General features: G+C 41.3%; 1 protein-coding gene across 1 annotated transcript; it reads left to right on the top strand.

Moving 5' to 3' along the window:
- The first annotated feature begins 5,592 nt into the window (after positions 1–5,592).
- On the top strand, positions 5,593–7,154 carry Tas2r60 (taste 2 receptor member 60). The gene has a single exon (XM_021240857.2). The coding sequence runs from the start codon at positions 6,049–6,051 to the stop codon at positions 7,027–7,029; it is 981 nt and encodes a 326-aa protein (XP_021096516.2). The 5' UTR covers positions 5,593–6,048; the 3' UTR covers positions 7,030–7,154.
- The last annotated feature ends 17,817 nt before the right edge of the window (positions 7,155–24,971 follow it).

Raw genomic sequence — 24,971 nt, forward strand, 5'->3', positions numbered from 1 at the left:
TGTCCTACCCTTCTGGTGTGTGCACCCATGATGTGGCTGCTGGTTGCTCTGGCCCAGGACGGTGTTCTCCAGACTGGAGCTTGTGCAGGATGAACCACAGGCAGTGGGAAGAAAAACATAGCAACTTTAATTTCCATTTTCTTTAATCTTCAACTTCCTATTTCTGTGGGTATTTTATATGTATTCAGTGTATCAATAACAGAGTACATTCCTATAATTAATAAATATGCATAGGGTAGTAACTTAATCAGCTTAGGCTGCTGAATATTATAGACTAGAGGCTTATTTATCTATTCTTCACAGTTCTAGAGCCTGAACCTCAGGGTGGCAGCACTATTAGCTTCTGGTGAGGGACCTATTCCCTCCTATCAGAAAGCTGATATCTTCTTGTTGTGTCCACATATGACAAAGAGATATCTTTTGAGGGGTTTCTTCTTATAAAGGGATTAATCCCACTCATGAAGGCTCCACTCTTTTGACCTAATTACCTCATCAAGGCCTCATTCTCCAAATATGGTGTCTGTGGATTAAGGCTTCCACATATGGATTTTGGGAGAAGATAATTATTCAGGCCATAGCTGAAGAGATGAGTGCTCACTGGAGGTCACAGTAAGAAAGTAAAATAAAAGTAGATAATAGGAAATAGGGAGATAGATTTTTCTTGAAGGGTAGGGGATCAGGAGATGGAAGGAAGGGAAATGAAGGGATGGAAGAGGATGAAAAGGGGAATTGAGATGTGTCATGTACATGTATCGACTCCACACAGAGAAGGTAAATATTATGTATTGCAAACATGTACACAAAAGGGAAAGAGATCAGGAGATGGATGGAGTGGAGAGGAAGAGAAGGGAAAGGGGATACAAAAGGAATGAAGATGTATAATGAAATGGCGTAACAATGCCCCACAAAGAATGTAAACATCATGTCCTACAAAAATGTACTAATAAAATTATTACCCCCCCAAAAAGTATGGAGGCCAATAGTTGAAAGGGATTGAGGAAAAGACCAGATATTGTCAAATGAGGTGTAATACCTAACAGGACAGAACAGAGATTGCAGTGAATTTCAAATGAATGATTGCATTTATGTCTTAATATTAGCTTGAGTCCAAGCTACAGCAAGAGGAGAAAGACATGACTAGAGATGAGATAAGAAGTTAAGAGTTTTTTTCCTTGGGAAAAAAACCCCTGAAGCTTTATTATTTTTCTTTTAGCCATTTTCAGTCACAGAACTTTATTTTTTAAACCATCTGTAAGTACCCAAAGATTAAGGTTTAAAAAACGAAAGCAAAACAAAAATGGTTCCTGAGCATCCATAGCTGTCTCTACCCTGCTCATTCTAGTAGCTGAAGAGGAAGTCTGCTGAATGTCAAACAAAGATGACCCTGGACTCCAGAAAGGGCCTTGTTACAATGTTGGTCAGCCTTCCTGAAGAAGCCGCCTGTGACTTTCCCATTTAATGGGCCTCTGGTCTTATCTACCAAAGCATTCCTTTTCCTAAAGGAAAAAACTAGTAAAAAAATATTTATATGAATGGTACATCATCTAGCAATCCTTACTATCATCTTAGAAAGTCCTATGAAATAAAAAAGTGAACTATCCATTGGTATAGTTCCTGTTGATGGTGTCTGAATGATTTATTGAATGATGAACACCTGAAATTTTATCTCCATTTGTTACTCTCCTGTCTCAGAAACCAACAAAACAACCTTGATTAGACCCCACTGGTTACTAGTTTGGTGACTAGTTCAAACAGGACTAGCAGGAAAGCTAACCGCTAAGGCTTAGGACATAAGCACTTACTCATCCTTAAGCGTTACCTGGGCCAAGATAAGTTTACACAAACTCTACTGCCTAGCCTTGGAAATATCTGAAAAATCAGAAGGAAAAGAGAGAAATCACCACCCAAAACACAAAGTATCTATTCCTAGCCGTCATGTGGGAAAAACTCTTTTTGGGGCTTTTTTCACTTTTCCTTGGTCATCCACTTTTTAAATGGCTGCCTGGATGGTCTCTTGGTGCCCCAGGAACTGGTGAGGCCCAATAGTGAGTGTGCAGGTTCCATTTCTGGCAAGAGCACAGAGAATAGGGAGGAGAGGCAGCAGAGAAAGAGAGAGAGAGAGAGAGAGAGAGATACACACTCACACAGATCTGTGTCCATACTCAATTTCATAGATCTCTAGGGCCTGTGAATTGTTCATTGCAGAGAACGTTTCTTATCCTCACTATCAATCACAAAGATTTTTGGTTTTGCAGCACCGTGAGGGAGTTGGTGGCTTTCTACAGAGGGCAATACTGAACAACTGGGACAGACTCTCCTTCCTTGAGACTCAAGTCACACATGGGCTGGGTGGAAGCAGTGAAGGCAGAAGCATCCAGGTCTCGGCTCCATTGGTTCTTCTCAGCTAGGAGCATCTGGAAGACTCTGCCATGGGCAGAGCTCTAGCTCTGTGGTCAATGTTCCTGGGTGGGGGCATGGGATACAACTCATGACCTACCATGTTAGTGCAACCCTTTGAGTTATGCTTAGCCTATTTGACTTGTATCAGGGGTTCTTCATCTGTGCATGTTCTGAATCTTCTTTCCTGAACTCTAGCTCATAAATACCAAAAAAGTTTGGTGGCTCCATCTTGACTACACAAATATGTTCAGTATCTCCACCTACAAAGATAAAATCCAGTATCTCATTGTAACTGTCTAGGATTTCTGTGATCTTTGTTCAGCCTACATTTTCTGCCTAATAAGTAACCAATCCCTTATGTGAATCCTCTGTGGTACCCAAACTTAGATATCTCATCCTTCTTGACATAATCACATTTCCATCTGCTTTACTGATGCCTTGTCCACTTCCAACATCAAAACAGCATCTTTCTTGTCTCACAAGGTTGGAGCTTCTGCTGCCACTGAATTATTCTAAGAACTCTTGAGATGGGAGCGGAATGATACAGAATGTGTAGAATCAAAGCATACCAAGCCAATTTTTTTTTTTTTCTTTTAAAGTCTTTCTGATAGAGTACTCAGTTGAGAATTTCCCATCCAACTTATTCTGGGGTTTTATCCTACCACCCTTATGATTTTACATTATGAAAACCACAGCAAATTAAAAATTCTCAGACGTGGCTTCTTCCTAGAAAGATAAATTTAACTATGAGAAAACAAAATGCCACAAGCCAAAAATGCAAACAGCAACAAAAAATCACCGTAGAGTACATTACACATTTACACTTCAATGACTGCCCTTTTGAATTAACTTAATCCACACATAGATATGGTCAGGGAGCAATTGTGGTATATGACTGGGGCATGAAATTACTTTGGGGGCAGATATCTAGTTTGTTAACGTAGCCCAAGTGTCTTTCATAGGATTATTATGACGTAGAAGATACTTAAAAATGGATAAGTGAATTTAGGGCTAACCACACACCTTTCTAATCTTACCAGTACTGAAGGTGTAGGATGTCCAAGTTTTCCACACTGGGGGTTTGTGGCTGGCAAGATTTCAGAGTTAACAGCCCATGACGTGCCTCAGTCTTTCAAGTTCCAGTGGAAAAAGTCAAAGGTCAGCCAGAGAATCCAGGCCAAGGAAGAGAGTGGGAACTTTGCTCCCTAGAAATTTTAATTTTCACTACAAGGCAGAGTGAGTACAGTTGTTCACTTTTTTTCTTTTACTCGGGAACAGAACGTTCACTATAGTGGGCCCCTGTGTGGGAGAAACAATTCTACCTGAAAGTGGATGGGAAATGGAAAGAGATGCTGAATATTCTGCATTCTATTCTCTCTTTGTGGGGTTCTCTGCATGGACCGGGTAGGGCATGGTGTTGGCCAGGAGATGGGGTACCGTTAAAAACTCCCTCATTTTCATGTTGCTTGATCCTGAGGTTTCAATATTGCTACACCTGACCCAGAACAACTTCTACTTGCTTATTTGCTGGTGACACGTGAACCTACCTACACTCAAATGGGGGTTGATTGCTGATTGTTTTTGACTCCTTGTAGCTATTCCTATGGAGACTATAGTCATTGCTTGCTCCATCCTCCTCTGATTAATGTAGATGGCACAACATCTGATATCTCGGGCCTCACCGTATCCCTGATGCTCTCCTAAATTCCTCTTGGGCCACTTGTGAGTGACAAGTGGAGTCACAGGCTGGATGGGAGATGGTCATTATAATAAACCATTGGCATTATCATAATTACTTCCTCCTCCTCTTCCTTCTTCAATTTTTGTTGTATTTGAAATTCAACCCAGGGATTTTGCACTGAGCCACACCCTCAAACCTATTTTTGATTTTGATTTTTGATACAGGGTTTCACTAAATTGCTATGTTTCCCAGGCTGGGCTTGAACTGTTAATCCTCCTGCCTCAGCCTCCGAGTGCTGAGATCGCAGGTGTGCACCACCACATCTGGCCAGAATTACTTGTATGCACCTAGATTTATAGTTTCCAAAATATTCTCATAGATTTCTTACCACATTTATTTGTGATTGTATCTTGATGGGTGAGGAAAGAAGAGCTAAGGGGATCTAATGACTACCTGTGAATTCATAGTTCTTATTATTTGCAATTGGATCGCTCATTTTTCATTTTTTTTACTCGTTCATTTATTGGTATATTTTAGGTATACAATACAGTTACACTCCTCATTGGAAATTTGCACCTTTACATGATATAACTTGGTTCTTATTTTTTCCCCATTCCCCTGCCCTCCCTTCACCCCTCCACCCCTCCCTATTTACAAAGACTTTGCTTCTGTTTTATCCTTTTCTCATATTTATTCCTTTCCCTTCTTTCCTTTCTCCTACCCCTCCCATTTCCCTTTCCCCTTTGGGCCTTGTCTTCCTATTTCACATTATCTATTATGCCTTTTGATCCTCCTTTACACTTACCGTTTCTCACACCAGAGAAACTATTCCGTATTTACACATGTGTGTCCTATTCATTTCATCTAAGAGCAAGGCCTCTCTTAATTGTGACAAGGCACAAATCCTACCTCCTGAGTCCAGCTAAGGATGAAGGACATAGGGTGTTGATTAGGATACCAACTATGGATCCCTGGTCCTGGAATCAGTTTGGGCTTTGGTCTTCCTTTGTGACTTTATGTGGGAGCCTTACTCTATAAATTGGGGCCTCATTTACTTTATCTGTGAAATCATCTTTCATGTCTTCTTGTAATCTAAAACTGAGATTCTGAGACAATCTGAAGACTGAGGATGGATGCTTTTGTATCTTATAGATAGGTACACTGGGGCACAGAGGGGTTCAATGCCATACCCAAGAACCCACAGTGAGGGCTGGGGTTTGCACTGAAGCCTGTCTGGCTCATAGGCCAGGGCTTTCTCTGTCACATCCCTTACGTCTTATGGCTATCTCAGTGGGGATTTCTCTGTGTGATGCCACTTTAAAGGTCACTATTATAAAATACTCTTTACATTTTTGGAAAAAATTTGCCTGCTTCATTATATAGAATTGTCTTTTATGTTCTATTCCTGATGATGGACCTTCAAGTAATAGAATTGGAGTTAACCTCCTTCAATAGAAGTTTTGCTCAGTTTCCTCTTTGTCTCTTTGTGAAAGGAGCATTGTCACAGGGCCTATTTCCTCGGGCTGTTATGAGCACTAAACATTGCAAGAGCACTCGGAACCAATACATGGAATATAATCATTCCCTGCTGCCTTCATGGATATGAGCTTTGACCTCACCAGAATGTATGGACTTCATTTCTGAGTTGCCGCAGGTGTGTGGCCCTGTCTTAGGTGTCAACTTAGAGAAGTAGAACCTCCTATGTAAGGGACACCACATGAAGAGCGTGATATGTTATCCACACCAGTGTTGACAATGGGCAGGGATAGGCGGGAGAGCAGGCAAATTCACAGGCAGGTGGGGGGCTTTGGACACTTAGCCTTGACAAGATTTGCATCTAGTCTGAAGAGAAGAAACCTTTTCTCCGCTCTCAGAGAGCCAACATCCTCTACTCTGGCTTAGCACTGTACTTGGGGCCACTAGAGGGACAAACACCATACAGGACCTCCCAGAGCGGCCCAACAGAAATGGCCTTTGACACCTTGAGACCCGTCTTTTGCATGACAGAAATGGCTTCAGGAGACCCGGTGGTTGACAAGGAAGTTCTCATCCTCATTATCATTTTATTCCTTTTGTGCCTGGTGGCTGTGATGGGCAACGGCTTTGTCGTTGTAGCGCTGGGCATGAAGTGGTTTCTACGGAGAACACTGTCATCTTATAATAAGTTACTGGTCAGCCTAGGGGCCTATCGCTTCTGTCTTCAGTGGGCAGTGATAGGTAAGAGTATTTATAATGTCCTGCATCCAACAGCTCTCCCCTATGACCCCACAATGCAGTTCCTAAACTTCCTTTGGGATTTCTTGAACTCTGCCACCCTTTGGTCCTGCACTTGGCTTGGTTTCTTTTACTGTATAAAGATTGCAAACTTCACCCACCCTGCCTTCCTCTGGCTAAAGTGCAAGGTGTCGGGGTGGGTACCGTGGTTGCTGCTTAGCTGTGTGGGCTTTTCTGGCTTGAACAGCATCCTGTTTTTCACAGGCAATCAGATACTGTATCGGAGCTATCTAAGGGACAATTGCCAATACTGGAATGTCACTGGGAACAGCATAAGGTCATTTGAAAAATTCTACTTCTTCTCTCTAAAACTGATTACTTTTTCAATCCCTGTTGGACTCTTTCTCATTTTCATGGCTCTTCTCCTCATATCCCTGGGAAGACACACCAAGAAGACCCTGTTGAGCCTCTCAGGATTTCAAGATCCCCCTCTTCAGGCCCACATCAGAGCTCTTGTCGCTATTATCTCTTTTGTTACCCTCTTAACCTCTGGTTTTCTGGCCCTGGTGCTTAGTTCTGGCACTAGGTTTCCCCTTCAAGAGGTTAAGCAATGGGTATGGCAGGTGGTGGCTCATCTGTGCATAGCAGTCCACTCTGCCCTTCTACTCTTCAGCAACTTCAAGTTGAGAGGCATGGTGGAGCGAGGCTGCTCCTCAAGGTGTGTGGCTTGCTGAGCTGCAGCTGATGAAGATCCTCCATGCCACGGGTGCAGCAAGACCGAGCTTCTTTCTTTGCCACATGCAATGTTTTCCCTCTTTGCTTTGCTACATTTAGAGACTATTAGAAGAACTTCAACAGAGTGGGATTCAAGGTGATACCTGTGGTCCTGAAATATGAGCTGGTGTCACTGATATTCGTTCATCATGTTCCTTGTGAGACCTGATGTGTTCAAGGGACTGGGGAACTTTCACTGTCCCTGTACTTGATCCTTTGGTGTTTAAAACTGTCCTGGGAACTGGATGCAAAGATCTGGACACATCATAAAATATTTTGGGTGCTGAGTCAGACCGGAGAAGGTTGTGGAACTTCTGTTTTCCTCTGGCCGCACCCTGTGGACTACCTTCGCATTTTTACCGCTTCACAGTGTTCCCAGCATGTGCTGTGCTGAAGATCTTTCTCCCACTGATTTCATGAGTTCCTGGTGTCTGAGTTTCCCACATAGAGCATGGTGTAATATGTGTACGTGGGCTGCAGGCTGCACGGTCTTGGATGTGTATGTCCTCAGATGACCTTCTGGGGTCCATTCTTCTGAGAGCCAGGGAATCTAGTGTTTATATATTTTTGATGTTCTCTACACTGGGGTAGTTTATTAGTCTGTTCTATAACGGTTAAAGTCTGTGGGTTCAGATGAAACTTCTTGGTTGATACTGGAACCTACTGAAATTTTTGATGTGGACAAATTCATCTATCTTTATCTGAATTGAAAGCTTTAAGAATAAAAAGGCTCGTGGTTCAGTAGAGTGTAGACTGATTTTCTACCCATCTTCTTAAGCCTTCCTTCAGCTCAGTTATCCCTTGATCCATTCAAACTGAGCACCTCAACTTCCCTCTCATCCCTTCAATGCACCTCAGCCTAGGTGCCTATCTGTCACCATTCCTGCTTCCCTCTGCAGTAGAAAGCAGATCCCTGCTTTCGGCTTTCAAGGTTCAACTCTGTGCTCCCATCCTGCTCTCTCCCATCTACATCTCCTTTCCATCCTCTCAGCTCAGCCAAGTGATCCCTCCCCCTCTACACAGCTTCATTCTTTCCCTTGTAATTGCCCTTCCCTTCTTCAACAAATATTTCTCTAAGATTTTTTTCTTGAAAAAAAAAATCCCATCTGACTTCTGCCACAACGGGCGCCACGTGCCTGCATCCTTTGCAGAGTCCTCCTGTGGCTCTGTGTCATCCGCCTCTGCTCTCTCGTCTGCCAGAATGTGTTTCTACATGGACACGAGGGATTTTCCAGTCATTAAGTGCGATTATCACCACCTTCCTGCACCTGTATCTTTGGGATATTTCCCTCTCTTGCTGACAATTTCTTAAAAACGATTAAAAGTATACACTTTACAAAAGTTCTGTTTAATCTATGGAGAAGATTTTTATAAAAAGGAACACACACAACACCAGTGAGTGTGCATTCCCATGTCATCCTGAAGGTAGTTCTTCTCTTGGCTTTGGTGATTCTGCACTGGGTCCTCCTCCTGCTGTGGCCACTCTTTGTGTTTCTGTCATTCCCTATTCACTCTCCTGCCCCTCTGTTCTTTCTGTAGCCAGCCCTCTTCTTCCTTAGAGGTTATATCCAATCCCATTCCTGTGTTCATGTCTCTTCACATAGTTTCCGTTATATCCTCCAAGGAAATAATCACCGAAACCCTAGACCTTCCTCTAAACTCTAAACCTACATTTTGTTTTCCTTACCTCACATTATCTCCTGAGCACTTAGCAAGGGCAGCACTTACTTCATTTCCTCCTCCTCCTGCCCTTTTTCTTCCCTTTCCTTTCCCTTCTCTTGTGTCCCCATGAGCCCCCTCCTCTGTTCATTTGAACCTATTTTCTATTACTTATATGGATTAAATCAGGCTAATGACAACTGAGTTGACTTTTACTCTCTACTGTCTGCTGAGCCCTGATTACTACTCGATAACCTGCTCCATTATCTGTCCCTAATGTAATGGTACTGAGAGGAGGCAGAAATCTAAGAAGTGGGACATAGTGGAAGGTGATTAGGACCTGGTTGTGCGACCCTGTAAAATATTACTATAATTCTCACAGGACTGGGTTAGCTTTTGTGAGAGGAGGTTGTCACAAACGAGGCTGCCCAGGGTCTGGGTCCCTTTGGCATGAGGCCATTTCCCTTTCTGCTTCTCTACTGTGGGGGACAGGTTCTTGCCAGACAGTGTCATGCTGTTTGAATTTTCCAGCCACCCTATTTGCAAGGTAAATCAACTCCTTATAAATGCCAGGCCTTAGTCATTTTGTAATAGTAGCACAAAATGGACTAAGACAATGACCATTACCAAGTTAATCTCCTGAAGGTGCAAGTCTGATCATTTCAATTTGTACTCTAATCACCTCTCAGTACCAACTGAATGAAAAATTGGCCCCTACACTTGGCATCCAAAGACTTCTACAATCTGGCAACAGTTTTATCTTTCCTTCTTTCCATTCTAGTACCATCCTGTTTCAGTGAATTTGGATTTTCTTGTTATGAGCATGCCTGGGGCTTCTCTGACATTCTGAAAAATGTTCTCTTATCCCTAGATGTACCTGTCAAAATACGATTTATCTTTTTCTTTTTCCCTACACTTAACCTTTAAAGGTTGATTCACATGGTCCCTCTTCAGTGTAGCTTTTTTTGAATGATCCCTAAGCTTAATCTTTTCCATGTCTAAGGACACATAAGTTGAGGTTCCCCAGCTGTGACCTGAATTTGCCTTGTGGTGCAGTTATTTGCAAAGGTGCCTTCTCCTCCCTAGGAGATGTTTAATTTCCCAACAGTATGGGCTGACTCATAGTCCTCCACACATCCTCTGCAACACGTACAAGTACTTGCTGCATTAAAAAGAATGACTCTATTGCACCTGGAATCCAGCTGTAAGCATGTATACCTGTGTCTGTATATTCATCTCTTGGATACCTACTCTATTTTTATGAATTCACTGCATGGTCAGCTTACTTCTTGGAAGTCAAACTTTCCTTCATCTTCTATTTGCCTTTTGTACCCTACCATATATAAATAATAAATACAGGAATGAGAGTGAGTGCCCAGTGTTGTGATATCTTTGGCTTCCTTCCTTTTTATGCATTTGACCATTGCTAAGCAACTGGGAGCGGCAGGCAATTAGGTCCTTCCAGCAGTCTATGAGGGATGCCAGCTCTTTTTGTTTGACCCAGACTCCTTTTCTGAAGCTCCCTACATCAGCTACTCTTTGTTCCTTCCCATCTTTACAACATCAGCCCAGGAGAAAGAACCTCTTCCAGAATCATTAACTTCCACACAGGGGCAAGTTCCCTTGGAGCTTGAACATACAGGAAAAACTAAAAGAGAAGTTTTGTTGTATTTTAAAACCACCTGGTAACTTCTTATAATGGCTATTTTTTGCCCAGAGCCAATTTTATCATGTATTATGGTATTGGTATTAATAAAATCATTCACTGAATATTTCTTTTGTGTGAGGAATGGAGTAAAGACACTGATTAGCTTAGATCTTCCAGATATTACTTTTTTTTTTTTTTTTTTAGGCAAGTTTTCACTATATAGTTCAGGCTAGCCCTGAAGACACTATGGAGCCCAGGCTGGCCTTGAACTTGTGGCAGCCCTCCTGCCTCAGCCTCCCAAGTGCTGGGATTACAGGTGTGCATCACCATGCCCAGCCTCATATGTTTAATTCTTGAAACACTATGGCTTAGGTTTAAGGAGATCATGGCTGGTAGTGAAAGGACTGAAACAGTTTAGTGCTATAGTGTTTAAAACCATGTGGCATAATGAAGGGGTGAATAAGGTACATCAACAAAAAAATCTAGATAATGGTTACATGAAAGTATATAGATAAGTAAACCGTACTCCAACTATAAAAACAAAAATAAAATTAAAGCCAACAGTTTATGATAAAGTCCAGATAGTTGATCTTTAACTTTTTTTTGGTGGTACTATGCATGCCAGACAAGTGCTCTCTCTACCACTGAGATACACCCCCAGCCTAGCCAATGTTTAATTTAAACATTATTTAGCTTTATAAAACCTTTTTCATTTTTTAAAAAAGTTGCTACTACGTTTTATCCCATAAAATACACTCTTTGAATTAAAATGTTTTCTATGCCCACTCCTCCTTTTTGGCTGTCACTGGAGGTTGTATACATATCCCTCAGTCCCCCAGAAACAGAGAAAACCCCTGTTTTCATAGATCTCCTTAAACATGACCAAGAATATAGAATTTTAGTGAAAATAATTGGTAAATTTGACTTCAGAAAGAATTAAAAACTGTTTTAAAATAAAAAGATACTCTACTCTAAATATAGAGACCACTGAATCCTTTTTAATTTTAGATGACGTGTAACAGAGTCCCAGAAAATACTTACAAATATTTTTAAAAGGCATAAACTTATATCTCCAATACACAAATAGCTCCTTCAAACCAATAATAAAAACATAAGCAAAATAATAGATGATGGCTACATGTTAAAAAATAGTTAGCCAAGTATACACGCGAAAAGAAACTCCTCTTCAACTTCAGTGGAAAAAGTGCAGATTAAAACAACACTAGGCTTTCTGCTGTAAGTATAGCTATATAAATCATCAGTTTTCCCCTTCGTTCTCTGAAAATCTCTTAAAAGCAACAAGAAAGTCAAAACAGATTTCGAAAGCTTTACTTTCAGTGACGCTAAGAGACAGGTAAGTCACAAATGTTACCTTCTTCGAAACTACTGCAAACAGAGATGGGGTCAAGGGCAGTTGAGAAATACAGTGAAAAGAACTGTGAAGAGAGGTAAAAGAGCCCCATGGGGGCAGAATTAAGAAAAACCCAGCAAAAACACACTTTCTGCAGACAAGAGGCTCATTTGAAATACAACATCTGTTCTGTGTGCATGGATGCGAACGTGTTATCTAGTGCAGTATAACAAATTACTACTCTGAGTGGCTGAAAACATTTACTGAGTGTGTTTCTTCGTCAGGAATTCAGCCAGGTGTGGATGGGGCCTGTGGCTCTGGGTTTCCTGCAAGGGTGCAGCCTTCTCCACGCTCACCTGGAAGGTCTGCCTGGCTGGCTCACAGAGTTGTTCCTCCCTTAGGAGCCCAGGCTTCCTTCTGTTCCTTGTCATGTGGTCCTCTCCTCAGCAGAGTCCACAAATGACAGAATAACAGAGAGCTGGGAAGATGGAGGTCACAGACTTTAATTTCTATTATTTAGTTGGGTGCTGGAGGTGAAAAACAGGTCCCGGCACATGATAGGCGAGACTTTTACAAGCCTGTTAATAATGTTTCATCATCATTGCTCATGTGTGGCAACTAAGAGCAATGTGTTTTACAGAAACAGAGCTGAGTGTGGTGGCACACACCTGTAATCCCAGCACTTGGGAGGCTGGAGCAGCGGGATTGCTGCTTGCTTGAGGCCAGCCTGGGTACATAGCAAGACCCTGTCTCAAAAAACAAAAACAAGCAAACAAGAATAGGTCAAAAGATTATGGAAAATTAGGATTATAAATATGAGTACTAGAACAAAAATGCACACTTTCCTTACAATGACTAGAACTGCAAGCAAAAATGAAGGCACACACAGTATAATAAAAACCTTCAAAAGACTCCCCCAACCTTTCAAACCAAAACATAAAACAATGTGTCAGAACTGAGACCAAATATATTAGACACACAATTTAATAAAAATGGGCTTTCACATTTCAGAAAAAAGTCTTCAGATTGGCTCAAAAAGTAATATATAACTTTATGATATGAACGAGTCACAAATAAAACCCAGTGTTATAGAAAGTTTGATAATAAAAGAAAGAAAAACAATATATCAGGTAAATGTAAACTCAATAAGTAATGCCTGAAATTATTAAACAAGTTAATGAGATAAGTTTGTGATATTGAGGTACAAAAGGAAGATTAAAACAGATTAGTATGAATATCTACATGCTAAAGAGCATAGCTGATATAATTATAAAACAGAAGTTACAAAAAATATAAGAACATTTAAGAAAAAATAACAGTAAAAGACTGTCTGCTCTTCAGGCAGACAAAAAAGTGTATCTAAATAAGTTAGATATTGTTGCTCGATGATGATCTCCTACCGCAGCCAGAACACTCAACTACTTTGCCAGCATTGGTGGAGAAGAGTCAGGAAAACAGAGATAACAAAAATTGCACGAAACAGAAAACTACAGCCCAATCTCACCTGTGCCTACAAAATCCTCCACAAAATATTAGAAAGCAAAACCCAGTAGCACATGAAACCTTGTATCATTGCCAAGTGGATTTTACTTTAGAGATTTAAGGGGGATTAGATTATAGGAAACTCACTAATATAATTTTTCATAAATTTTAAGGAAAAGTCACATAATCCTTTCCAATTAATGCTGAATAAATTTTAACACTAGTTTTTAATAAAATACTTAGCAATATAAATACTCAACAACAAAAAAATATATTGATGAAGTGTGATAAAAATAGTGAATGTTTAAATGAAAATTTAGCAATTATTACAGTAAAAGGAAAACTGCCATTAATTCTTGTCAAAATATTGTCCCTTGCCTCCAACACACCTATCCCATTGCTCCTGGCACTCACTGAAGCAGCTCCTGAATCAATTCAAAATATTAATGCAATTTCTGTCAAATAAAAGCATTATGGTGTGTCATCATCTACCTTATTTGCTGGGTCCGGCACTGTGCAAATGCTGGCTCTTCCTCAAAGTCAAAATGACGGTGAAAGGTGAATGTTTTGAATCAATTCAGGACATGGAGGCAGCCATGACAGCACAACTACAGACGCTTGGGAAAGAGAGCTTGCAGAACTGCCTCAGGAAGTGTCAAGAAGGATGAAATATGTTTGTCTGAAGTGAGGGTATCTTGAGGAGATTCATGGTAATGTCTTTTACCATAATAATCTTCTAAAACTGAGACATTCTCTGTATTTTTCAATTACACCAATAAGCAACAGACTCAAAGGTTGTGCTGGAAATTGAATGAAGCAAAAAAAGATAAAAGAAAGAAAAAAAGAAAACAAAGAAACATGAAGGTAGGCAAAATTCTACTGAACTTTGAAACAGAGTATGAGCCTCATTTTTTTTTTTTTTTTTTTTTTGCAGTACTAGAGATTGAACCCAGGGGTGCACTACCACTGAGCTGCATCTCCAGCACTTTTTATTTTTAAATTTGTTTTTGGCACTGGGCCTCGCTATGTAGCCCAGGCTGGCCTTGATTTTTTTTTTTTGTTTTATAATACACATTTAATAAAAATCAAATCATAATATCGTCTAGCCATATAATAGAAAACATATACATTATTTTACTCCATGGTGATAATACTGGTTTAGAATATTATTTATTTTTAGTGATGATACCACTATCCTTGTTTAAAAAGAATTTTGTTCGACTATATCATATAACCAGAGAAAGCAAACAATCTGATTTACAGGGCACTATGTGGGAAGGACTTGCTTTTTTGGTATGTCTAATGCCCCACAGTAAGAAGAAGCAAAATCTATGATCTTGTTATCTACACTATATGGTCTTCCATAGCAAAGCTGTGTCCCACTTGATATAACTACTCACACATTGCATTCTGCTTCTCCAGTTTTCTTTATATTTTCCACCTGTAATTGTTACGGCTTGTGTCGCGATGTCCCACCAAGGCCTTATGCAGTCATAGGTAGGGCTTTTTCAGAGGTGTCTGGATCTAGAGTGTGTGACGCTGGGATTGATTCATGTTGCGAGTCTTATGATGGAAATTCTGCAGTCCTCTCAGGGTAAAGCACTGAATCCCTCCTCTCTTCGACTGAGTAATTTTTGAAGTGCCTCCAGTAGATCCGCTAGGCGTGTGGTCTCCAGCCACTCCGCTGGCCCGCGGGCCACGGGGCCACTGCAGCAGGGTCCCGAAGACGCGGCCGCTTGCCTGCCGCTGCCCGGCTCCCAGGCGCCAGCATCACTTCCCCGCCGCCCCCGCCTCCCGGTGCCTCGCGCTGTCGCCGGCCCCTCCCTGGCGGCCTCCTGCGGGGCAGCGGAGCGGCGGGTGGGCAGCGGCGAGATCCCTTTCAGGGACACCAGCCAAGGCTGCAGCCCGAGCAAGCTCCGAGCCCGGCTGCGCCTCCCTGGCCATGGCTCCGGCCTGCCTCCCTTGACCTTTTGACTCTCCTTCTGCCTCAGCCTCTCAAGTGCTGGATTACAGGTGTGCCTGGCCCGTCCTTTTTATGCTTTCATTTTGGGACAGGACCTCACTAAACTGCCCAGATTAGCCTTGAACTTGTGGTCCTCCTGACTCAGCCTCTTGAGTAGCCAGGATTACAGGCATGTGCCACCATGTTCAGTGAACCTCAGAAATTTTAGTGTGTGTGAATTTATACTCATAGAAGAGGTAACCCAAGCAGCAGACCGTATGCAAATGGCAATGTAGTATAAATTCAGTATAGATAAAAGGAATATCTCACAGCAGAGGAAAATTCAGCAACCGATGCTGAGATAGCAGGATAGCCCTCTGAAAAAATGGCCAGACCGCAAATCACAAACCAGGATAAACTCCAAATGTATGTAATATTTTAACACTAGAAATGAAACACAATTGGTAGAAAACAATGGAAGGATGGGATTCTTTCAAAAACTTGAGGCATAGAAAATGTTTTAAACCTTCAAAAAATTGATAGAAGTTAAAAAGTTTTGCACAACAAAAATTTATAAGAAAGTTAAAAAAAAAACGAGATAGGAAAATACTTGCAACCACTTTACAACAAAAATTTAATCTTCAATGTATAAAGAGATCTTAAAAACAATAGAAAAAAAATCAACAAAACTAAAAAGAGAAAAGGCAAATAACAAGTGTATGTGATTCATAGAAAAATAAGTAGCTTCGTAAACAGAAAAAAGATTACTAACTTATAACGAGGGAAATGCAAATTAAAACTGTCCTGAAACTATCACTTTTAAAGTATGCACTTGGCAAAATCTCTAAAGTTTGAATTCATGCTCTTTTGGGGAAACACTGCCTTTGGGAGTATGAAACACTGTAATAATATGGGGGGTTATTTGACAATAATCAGACTTACTAAGGCGTGCACCCTTGGATTCAGCAATCCTCCCTGGGATTTTGGGGTGTAGCACACCTCCTCATGGGTCACAGTTTGTGCCTCACCCTCTTGGACCTGTTGGGACTTGAGTCAGATTGGATGTCCAAAGGCAACAAGAGGGTTGGAGGAAGGTCATAGCAGGATCTGCACTGTCTTATGAGGAAACCACTTGAAGTGATTCTCTTACAGGTTCTGCAGACAGCAAGTGTCCAGCCTCAGACCGGGAAGGGAGAGCTGCCTCTCTTGGTAAAGAAGATGTAACAGAATTTAGGGTTCACGTTTCTAGCTTTATTAGAATCTACCCATGTCTCCATTTCAGTTTTCTACGTTCCATTTCTTCCTGATTAATGCCCGAACTTTTTCAAGAGACTTTTAAAAAAAATTAATTTTATTGGTACATTTAAGGTATACAACATAATGACATTTGTCATTGGAGATTTGCACCTTTACATAATCCATCTTGGTTCTTACTTTTTCCCGATTCCACTGCCCTCCCTTCAACCCCTCTACCCCTCCCTACTTACAAAGACTTTGTTTCCATTTTTTCATTTTCTCATATTGATTCCATTCCCTTCTTTCCTTTCCCCTACCCCTCCCACTTCCTCCTCTCCTTGCCCCTTTTCTCCCTGTTTCACATTGCCTATTATACCTTATTTACACTTTCAGTTTCTCACACTAGAGAAACACTTCTGTATTTACACAAGTGTGTCCTATTTATTTCACCTAAGAGTATTGCCTCAATGTGCATCCATTTAGCTATAAATGTCTCTAGTTTCTCATTCTTTATGGCTGAGTAATACTGCATTTTTAAAAAAGACCACATTTTCTTTATCCAGTCTCCAGTTGATGGGCAATTGGGATGCTTCCAAGGTTTAGCTATCAAGAATTGTGGTGCTATGAACATGGGTGCACATATATCACTGCGGTATGATGCTTTTAATTCTTTGGAGAAGATACCCTCAAGAGACTTTTCAAGGTTGTGAATTGATGTCACATTGTAATTCAACCACTCACATAATAAATTTGTGGTTTGTCTCTCAGAAATCTCAGACTTAGAATCATAGGAGAGGAGAGATTTTTAAAAAATGACAGCAATAAAAGCTTTGTGGTATTTTACCCGTATCCTTAGCTGAATATTCCAAGCCGTACACTCATCATTTTCTCTCTGCTACATCCTCCAGCATACTTAGAGTCACCACCCATGCCACCTGGAGGCTACAGCAAGAGAGCCCTGAAATGACCTTTTCAACGCTCAGCTGTGCCCCCTACTTTGAGATGAGCTTTTGTCAGGGTGTGTTGCTGCTTTCCCAGAATGGAATCTGTTGATGCCATTATTTTACACAGCGTGTTTAACACAAGAAATCGTGGATTGGGAAGCTGAGTGGATGTACAATAGCTTTGTTCACCATATTCTCTAGAAATCCACTTGGGGAAGCTGTGCTTCCAGGCTATTCAGTTTAGGCTCTAGAGGCACAGAGGTCTAGGTCCCCAGAGTCAGGAACACTTACAACAAGGAATGTAAGAAAAGTTGTGGCAACATCACAGCTGCCACCTTGTCATTTTATATTCTAGTCCCAGAAGACGGGGAGGCAAGGAAAAGAGTCTCCATGTTGTAGGAATAACTGATCGTAATCATCAGGGGAAACAGGGGTTGAGAGGAATAGGGGAAGCACTCCGGTGACTGTTGGGTCATCTCGTGGCGCTTTCATGGTCAGATCACTGTAAATCAACAGGGACAGCTCACACTGCTTATAAGAGCTTGGAAATCAGGACGCAGAGCTCTCAGGGATGAGGGTCTGGGACCCTTCTTAGGAAAGCTATCTAACCAGCATTCAGTGCTAGCTAAACGTAGAGCAAAGCTGGAGTGAACAATAAAGAGGTTAATGATGTGTAATAGTTCTGGTCTCCTGACCAGCTGTAGCAATGAAAGGTCTACGTAGTTTGCTTCATTAAACCTCTCCTTGTAAATTTCTCCAGAAATTTCAGCCAACCAGAATTCTGGAGACGCTATGGACAGATGGAACAAACCTCATGTGAGCAAATCAGGAAAATCTCAGAGGTACAAGAGGTGGATTACTCTTGGTGTACCTTCCCTTTTCTCATGGTACAGAATTGATGTACTCATGGCCACCTGCTCCTTTCTGTTCCCAAGGATTGTTCTTTGATTGAAGGGAGCCATTGTAGCTGAAGAAGACTAGGACATTGTTCCATCTCTTTCTCTGTGGATGCTCTTGGCTAGTGATATCTGATCCAGGCTGATAATAGCACAGCTTTCTTGCTTTGGGTGAGTCTGTATCTCATGGGATCAAAGAGATATTATATTAATTATGAAACCATTACACACATGTTGCTCTCCTACCTATGACTCTATCTCTTGCATCCCTATAGTTTTCACCTGAAATCAACTCCTCAAACAATTTCTCACATAAAAATCTGCATTTTAGGGTCTGCATCTAAAGAGCAAGATCTAGGTGGTCTTATTCTCAGGTTGAATCTTTGATCTATACTTGTATATCTCTCTTTTTACATGTCCAAATGGGAGACTTTTCTACTTTAGACTTAACATAGTCAAAACTAAACTTCCTATATTCTCTGCCCCTGCCTCTGACGCGCTCATTGTTTTTGTTGTTCTTCTGTTTTAGTATGTAACAGCGCCATTCTTTCAGTAGCTCTAGACAAAACTTTTTACCTCCCGTGCCCAATCCCTCTGCAACTAAACCACTTACCTACAGCATTAGTAGATAACATGCTTCTGGATGTGGTTTCATATGGAACAAGCTGCTCCTTACCTCAGTCTATTTAAAGTCGGAACTTGACACAGAGTTTGGAAAATTAGGGTTGGAGGTAGGGTGTTAGCCTTTCAAATGAATCAGCAACTCTACCATTTATTACCATCTCCGTTGCTACCGGTCTGGTGGAAGCCACTGTTATCTCTTGATTGGATTATTGCAACGGCCTCTTAACTGATTTTACAGCCTCTGCTCTCCTTTGGCTTTGGTGTGCTTTCAACAAAACAGCCTGTAGGACCCTTTACACATACAAATAGTATCATGTCTTGTCTCTTTCATAATCCTCCATTTGCCCTTCCTCCTAGAGAACAAGCCCAAATGTGCAGAATGTACTAAAATGCCCTCTCTAATTTTGTTTTCCACCTCCTATGTTTGAGGTCATGTGCTGCTGCTCTGTCCCCCATCATGCTTCTCTCTCCACTCTGGCTTCTTGATGTTTCTGAATATGCCAGGGATGCCGCTTCTCACAGCCTTGGCCCTTGGGATGTTCTCCCTAGGTACTGGCCCAGGTCACACTGGCTTCACTTCTTCCCGACACTGCCATTGTTTTTTTGGTACTGGGGATTGAACTCGGGTCCTTGCGCTTGCGGAGCAGGCGGCAGAACAACTGCACTATAACCCCAGCCCTTGCCATTGTTATCTATATACACTGCAATCTTCCATACTCCTGTTCCCCATCCTGCTTTTTCTTCTTAGCACTATCATTGTCTAGTGCGCCTATTTATAGCGCTTACTGTTTATTTCCATAAGTGTAACACAAAAACCCTGAGAACAGGGATTTGCATTTGTCTTGTTCTCTACTGGCAAATGGCAGGCACTTAATACAGATTTGTTGAATGTATGCATGAATTATGTTAAATTAATGAGATGACTTTTATTAATACTAAAGAATCATTCCTTGCCTGCAAGTGTGGCTGCTGGAAACCACAATGTAGATGAGAATTGACATTCTCATATCTCCAGACACTCAAGTCCTTTTTGCTGGTTTACTGATATGACACCAAGACCTCACATTGCCTATAGTTAATAGAGAGTAATGATTGATGCATTTTTTTTTACATTTTAAGGAGAATTTATTGAACATCTAGACATGGGGGTCTAGGTGTACACCTTTCTGCTAAATGCAAGGGACATATGAAAGTAGGGACTAAATATTTGAGAAGTTTACTTTTAACAGACACCAGTCAGTTAGAGGAACACAAAAGGGTTAAAAGCAAAAAGTAAAAAAAAAAAGAGCTAAAAGTGACTATTAATCAAAAACTAATAGCTCGTATCTGACCCTGGTCCTGAGAGAACTCTAAAACGCACTCAGCACCCCATTGTCCGCTTCCATCTAGTCATGGTGTTTTGCTGCAAATCTTGCCCATTAGATACTGGACAGTTTCTGTCCATCTTTGATAGCAACTTATTTGACTTGACATTGTTGAATGTACCTATGGCCTTTTCTCTGAGTTCTTGAATACCTGGAGCCTATATCACTGGCTCCTCTTGTGTGAATTGTTCAGGTGAGGAGAGGCAATCTTGAGATTTAAAAAAACTACCTGGACAAGTGGGGAGAGTTGTGAGGGAACTAAGTTTCTGAAGTCAGATCAGAGTTGTCAGACAGAGTGAGCCAGGATGAGGCTTCTGCTGGCTTCTCCTGGGGCTGGTTTCTGTCACAAGTATGTAATGAATCTAGGGTTCAGTGGTCTGGATGACTGGTGTTGGGGACAGAGAAAAGCTTTTGAAACTGGGCTTCAGCAGTGAGCAGCTGAATTCATTTGGAACTTCAGTGAGCTGAGCTAACTGACACATAATTTAATTATCAATAAGATTCGTCCTGGACTATAATGATGGGGACTCAATGCTGGGGTGACAGGACAGTGGTGGGGGGCAATTGTTTTATTTTTCTTTCTGTAAATTAAACCATGTTCAGGAGCCATTGAATAAACTAAGATAAAATATTTATGTAATACTCCATTTAACTCAAGGTAGTAATTTTTGTTTTTGTACCGGGGATCGAACTCAGGACTTTGTGCTTGCGAGGCAGGTGCAGTGCCACTGAGCTAAATCCCTGGCCCTGGGGTAATAATTTTTTAAAAATGTGAAACCACTTCTGAGGCATCGTGATAGGTTTTACATTAGAACTAAAGTGCAATTGTTTTTGAGAGCAAGATGTATTTCATACTTCTGGAGTTCCCATAGTTTTTGGTACAGGGGATGGAACACGGGACCTTCCACTTGTGAGGCAGGCAGTGGAACCACTTAGCTAAATCCCCCACCCCATAGTTTTTACAAAATAATGGGTCAGGAGTTTTTGAGATTATTGACTTTTTGTGCTACTGATAAATTCTTCAGGGCACTAGAATTTGTATCACCACTAAAGGCAAGGTCCATTTAATCCTTCAGGGATCAGATACAAGAAGTCTACAGTTATGTCCTACATAATAACCTTTCCACTGATCCTGGACTATATATGGAGATGCTCTTATAAAATTATAATGGAGCTGAAAAATTCCTGTTGCCTAGAGAGGCAGTGGTGCAACAAACTGCTCAGGTGTTTGTCGTGAGGCTCGTGTCAACAAACCTGCTGCACTGCCAGCCACATAAAAACATAGCAATACAATTATGCACTCTACATAATACTTGATAATGATAATCAATGACTATGTTTATGTATTTGGTATGGTACACTTTTTATTGTCACGTTAGAGTGTACTCCTACTGATAAAAAGTTTGTTGTAAAATAGTATGGCGTGTTATGCCAGCAGCAGCCTCACACATCTGGTATTTACCGAATCTCTTGATTGCATTAAGGGGCCACATCGAGTGATCTACCTACACCCTCCCTCCAGGTTTGTGTAAATGCACGCTCTGAGGTTCACATAATGATGGAATTCCTGAATGACTCATTTCTCAGAATGATCCCCATTGTTAAGCAATGTTTGACTTGTCCTGCTTGCTGGAAAGTTTCAAACAGAGAAGAAAAATAGCTGTTCCAGAGATTTAGAAGTGGAATGAATTTAGAGTCAAACTCCTCTGTACTATAATTGAGGAATCCATGAAGAAGCTGAGGAAAGAGCTGCATTTCTGAAGTTAAAGCCTATGACTTGTAGGTATGCGAATCATAACTTATTATTTTATCCGTATAGGAAATATTTTTGTTGCATGTGTTATTGTGGTTGAGTTTTTCCTAATCTTTTTCTTTTTGAAAAATAACCACTGACCTCTGGGCAGTGAGTCTAGATTTCAAGGGTCCCAACAAGAAAGACTGCAAACAATTGTGTGTGCACAACATATGCAAAGACATCCCAATAATGTATGAGGAGGATCATGCAGATGGAGTCCTGTTTCTTCTCAACATTCTCAATCCAGATGCAAGTTTACTCCTTCTGTTATCATAGAATGTATATAAAGACTTACCGATTCAGTCTCCTCAAGTAACTAAATATTGAAAGTGTATGCAGCAAAATATGTGGTGGTACTTCAAGATTATCTGAAAAAGGAAAAGCTCCTAACATCAGTTGGTGAACAAATGTTTCCTTTGTGCCACTCTGTGGGGGATATGGAGGTCAAAGGAAGTACAGCCCTTGTCCACTAAAAGAACAACATAGCTCACTAGAAGATGTAGGGAAATATCTGAAGTTGAAGTCTGTGTTTAAGTGATTCAGACCTTACACTGTATTCAACAAATATTCTTTGAATAATTTCTACTGAGAATCAGAAGATGAATGCCAATGAACACAGTGTGAGGAAGGAACAAAGAGCCACCATGCTTAATTAAACTATTTACAGGTGCTCGTATGGGAAAATTTATAGTCTTAACCATTTTTTATAAAAACCTAGAGTAGGGGAAGAGAGAGATGCTGCAGAGTTCGTTGGCTGTAAGGAACATAATGACCTCCAGCTATGGGAAGCTCCTCAACAGTCGCATTGTAGAACATGATGGGACCCCTGAAAGTCTTGAGGCAGAGTGGGGCCCCCCAGAAGTTGCAGGCGGATGCACACAATGCCTGTCACAAGCCCTGCCCTTTTCCTCCTCCGAAGCACAGACAGGAACCTCTGGCTCTCTCACATCAGGAAGGATCTGGAAAGCAGAGTCTGAGACAACGAGTCCCAGTCCTAGAATCAACAACCTACTCCTTTGAGGAAAACAAAATGAAACTTTGAGGTGCTTTCTTCTGTTCTCTTATGCTATCTATTCACATATCTTTGCTTGTTTTAACTCTGGATGCTGTTTCGTTGTTACCACTGTGCATCCAGTCTGCAAAATGAACTGGCTTCCTAGGGAGGATTCTGCCCCGGTCTGTGCACTCCGCCCTGGTCTAGCCCTGTGGTTGACTCACAGTATTGATGCATCTCTGTCTTGTGCTTGTTTTTGATGTTGTCACATTCTAAAGAAAGAATTTTTTGCATCTCAGTTTCTCCTGACCAGCTGGTCCTGTATCAGTCAGTTGTAAACCTGCCCTCAGAGGTAGAACTGACAAAACATCAAAGAAGCTTTCTTTCTTTTTCTTTGATTTGAATTTTATGAAGTTCCCACAAACATAGTGAATCCTATGGGATCAGAACCTGCATGGAATAGGCCAATCAACTGTGGCTAATCACAGCCAGATGTCCTCCCAGTACCAATTCCCAAGGCACAAGAGAGAATCAACCTTGTTAGTGTGCTACATCCAGCCTTCTCCTGAAGACAGTCTTCTCATAGGCTAGCACAGATTCAGGAGGGGAAGAATATCAGCTTCTGATTTTGACCTTTATCTCAGAAATTAAGATGTTTGAAAAGCATAAAACTAGTCCTGAGAGGAACAGAATCAAATGGCAAAGGATTCATAGCGAGTGTGTTATGGTGTGAATTCTTTCTGCCCCCTATTCATGTTACAATTTTCAGAAAGGCATTGGCTTCACGGTGCTGCAGTGTTCATATCTGCAGGGTGGGAGTCGGTTCCAGCCCTCAGGCTGTGATGATGGTGATGAGACGGCGGTTCTGGTAATGGACGGTGTGTCTGTGGGGAGGGCTCAGGCAGATGTGCTGGAAGGTTTCACTGCATCAGGTAGTAGATGGGTCTGCAGGAGCACAACAGCAATCATCTTTAGAACATTAGTACACAGCTCTGTAGATTGGCAGGACCTTGAATATGGTGATGCTCTACTCATCCATATTGGTCTCAAATCAAAGTTTCTTACAGGTTGATATGGAGATCGCATTATTTACTCCTCCTTAAATATGTCTGTCTTCGTCCATTCTTCCTGCTATAAGATAATGTCCGGCACTGGGTAATTTGTCAACCACTGACATCTGTTATATTGCAGTTCTGAAGGCTGGGAAGTTCAAGCTCATGGCACTGGTAGGGTTCCCTGTCTGGTGAGGGTCTGTTCCATCATGTGGCAGAAGAGACAAAAGAGCAGAAACGGCAAAAAGGCAAAAGGCACTGGGGCTCCCTCATCCTCGCTCATGAAGGCTGATCCAGCCCTCACGGGTTAGTCACGTCCTGAAACATGAACACATTTCAACAGGTGAATTTGGGAGCACACATTTAGACTGCACCAATATCACAATTTATGTGCTTTAAAACTTTGGTGTTCTCTTTTGGTAATATGTGATTATTGCAGAAAAGGCAGAAAATAGAACATTATAAAAATCTCTCGTTACCCAGAGATGATCACAGTTAACTTTCATTATTCCTTTCAGACATTTTTCTTCACCTTGAATTGTACTTACAGATCTGCATCCCACAAAAATGTACACTGCCAATACATCAAACATATAAACATGATTTTTATGGAATTAGAAAAATAAATGTACATTCTTAGCCAGGCGTGGTGACACACCCCTATGATCCCAGCACTTGAGAGGCTGAGGCAGGAGGATTATCTCAAATTCAAGGCCAGCCTGGACTACATATGAGACCCTGTCTCAAAAATAAATAGATAAATAAACAAATAAATATTCTTTTAAAGCATGTTTGACTAGTCCTTTTATCTGCAGTGACAGGCACAAGAAGGCCCTTCCGGAAGTATGGACAGAGACTTCGAAATTCAAAAAAAAGCATAAAAATATCAAATGATAAATAAGGAGCAAGAGAATC

Source organism: Heterocephalus glaber, unplaced genomic scaffold, assembly GCF_053883595.1.
Source record: "Heterocephalus glaber isolate CG9 unplaced genomic scaffold, H.glaber_assembly_v1.0 deba00000818, whole genome shotgun sequence".
NCBI lineage: Eukaryota > Metazoa > Chordata > Mammalia > Rodentia > Bathyergidae > Heterocephalus > Heterocephalus glaber.

Bases quoted from the DNA above. Each gene is read 5' to 3' on its own strand.
- Tas2r60 (XM_021240857.2), top strand. From the start codon at position 6,049: ATGGCCTTTGACACCTTGAGACCCGTCTTTTGCATGACAGAAATGGCT.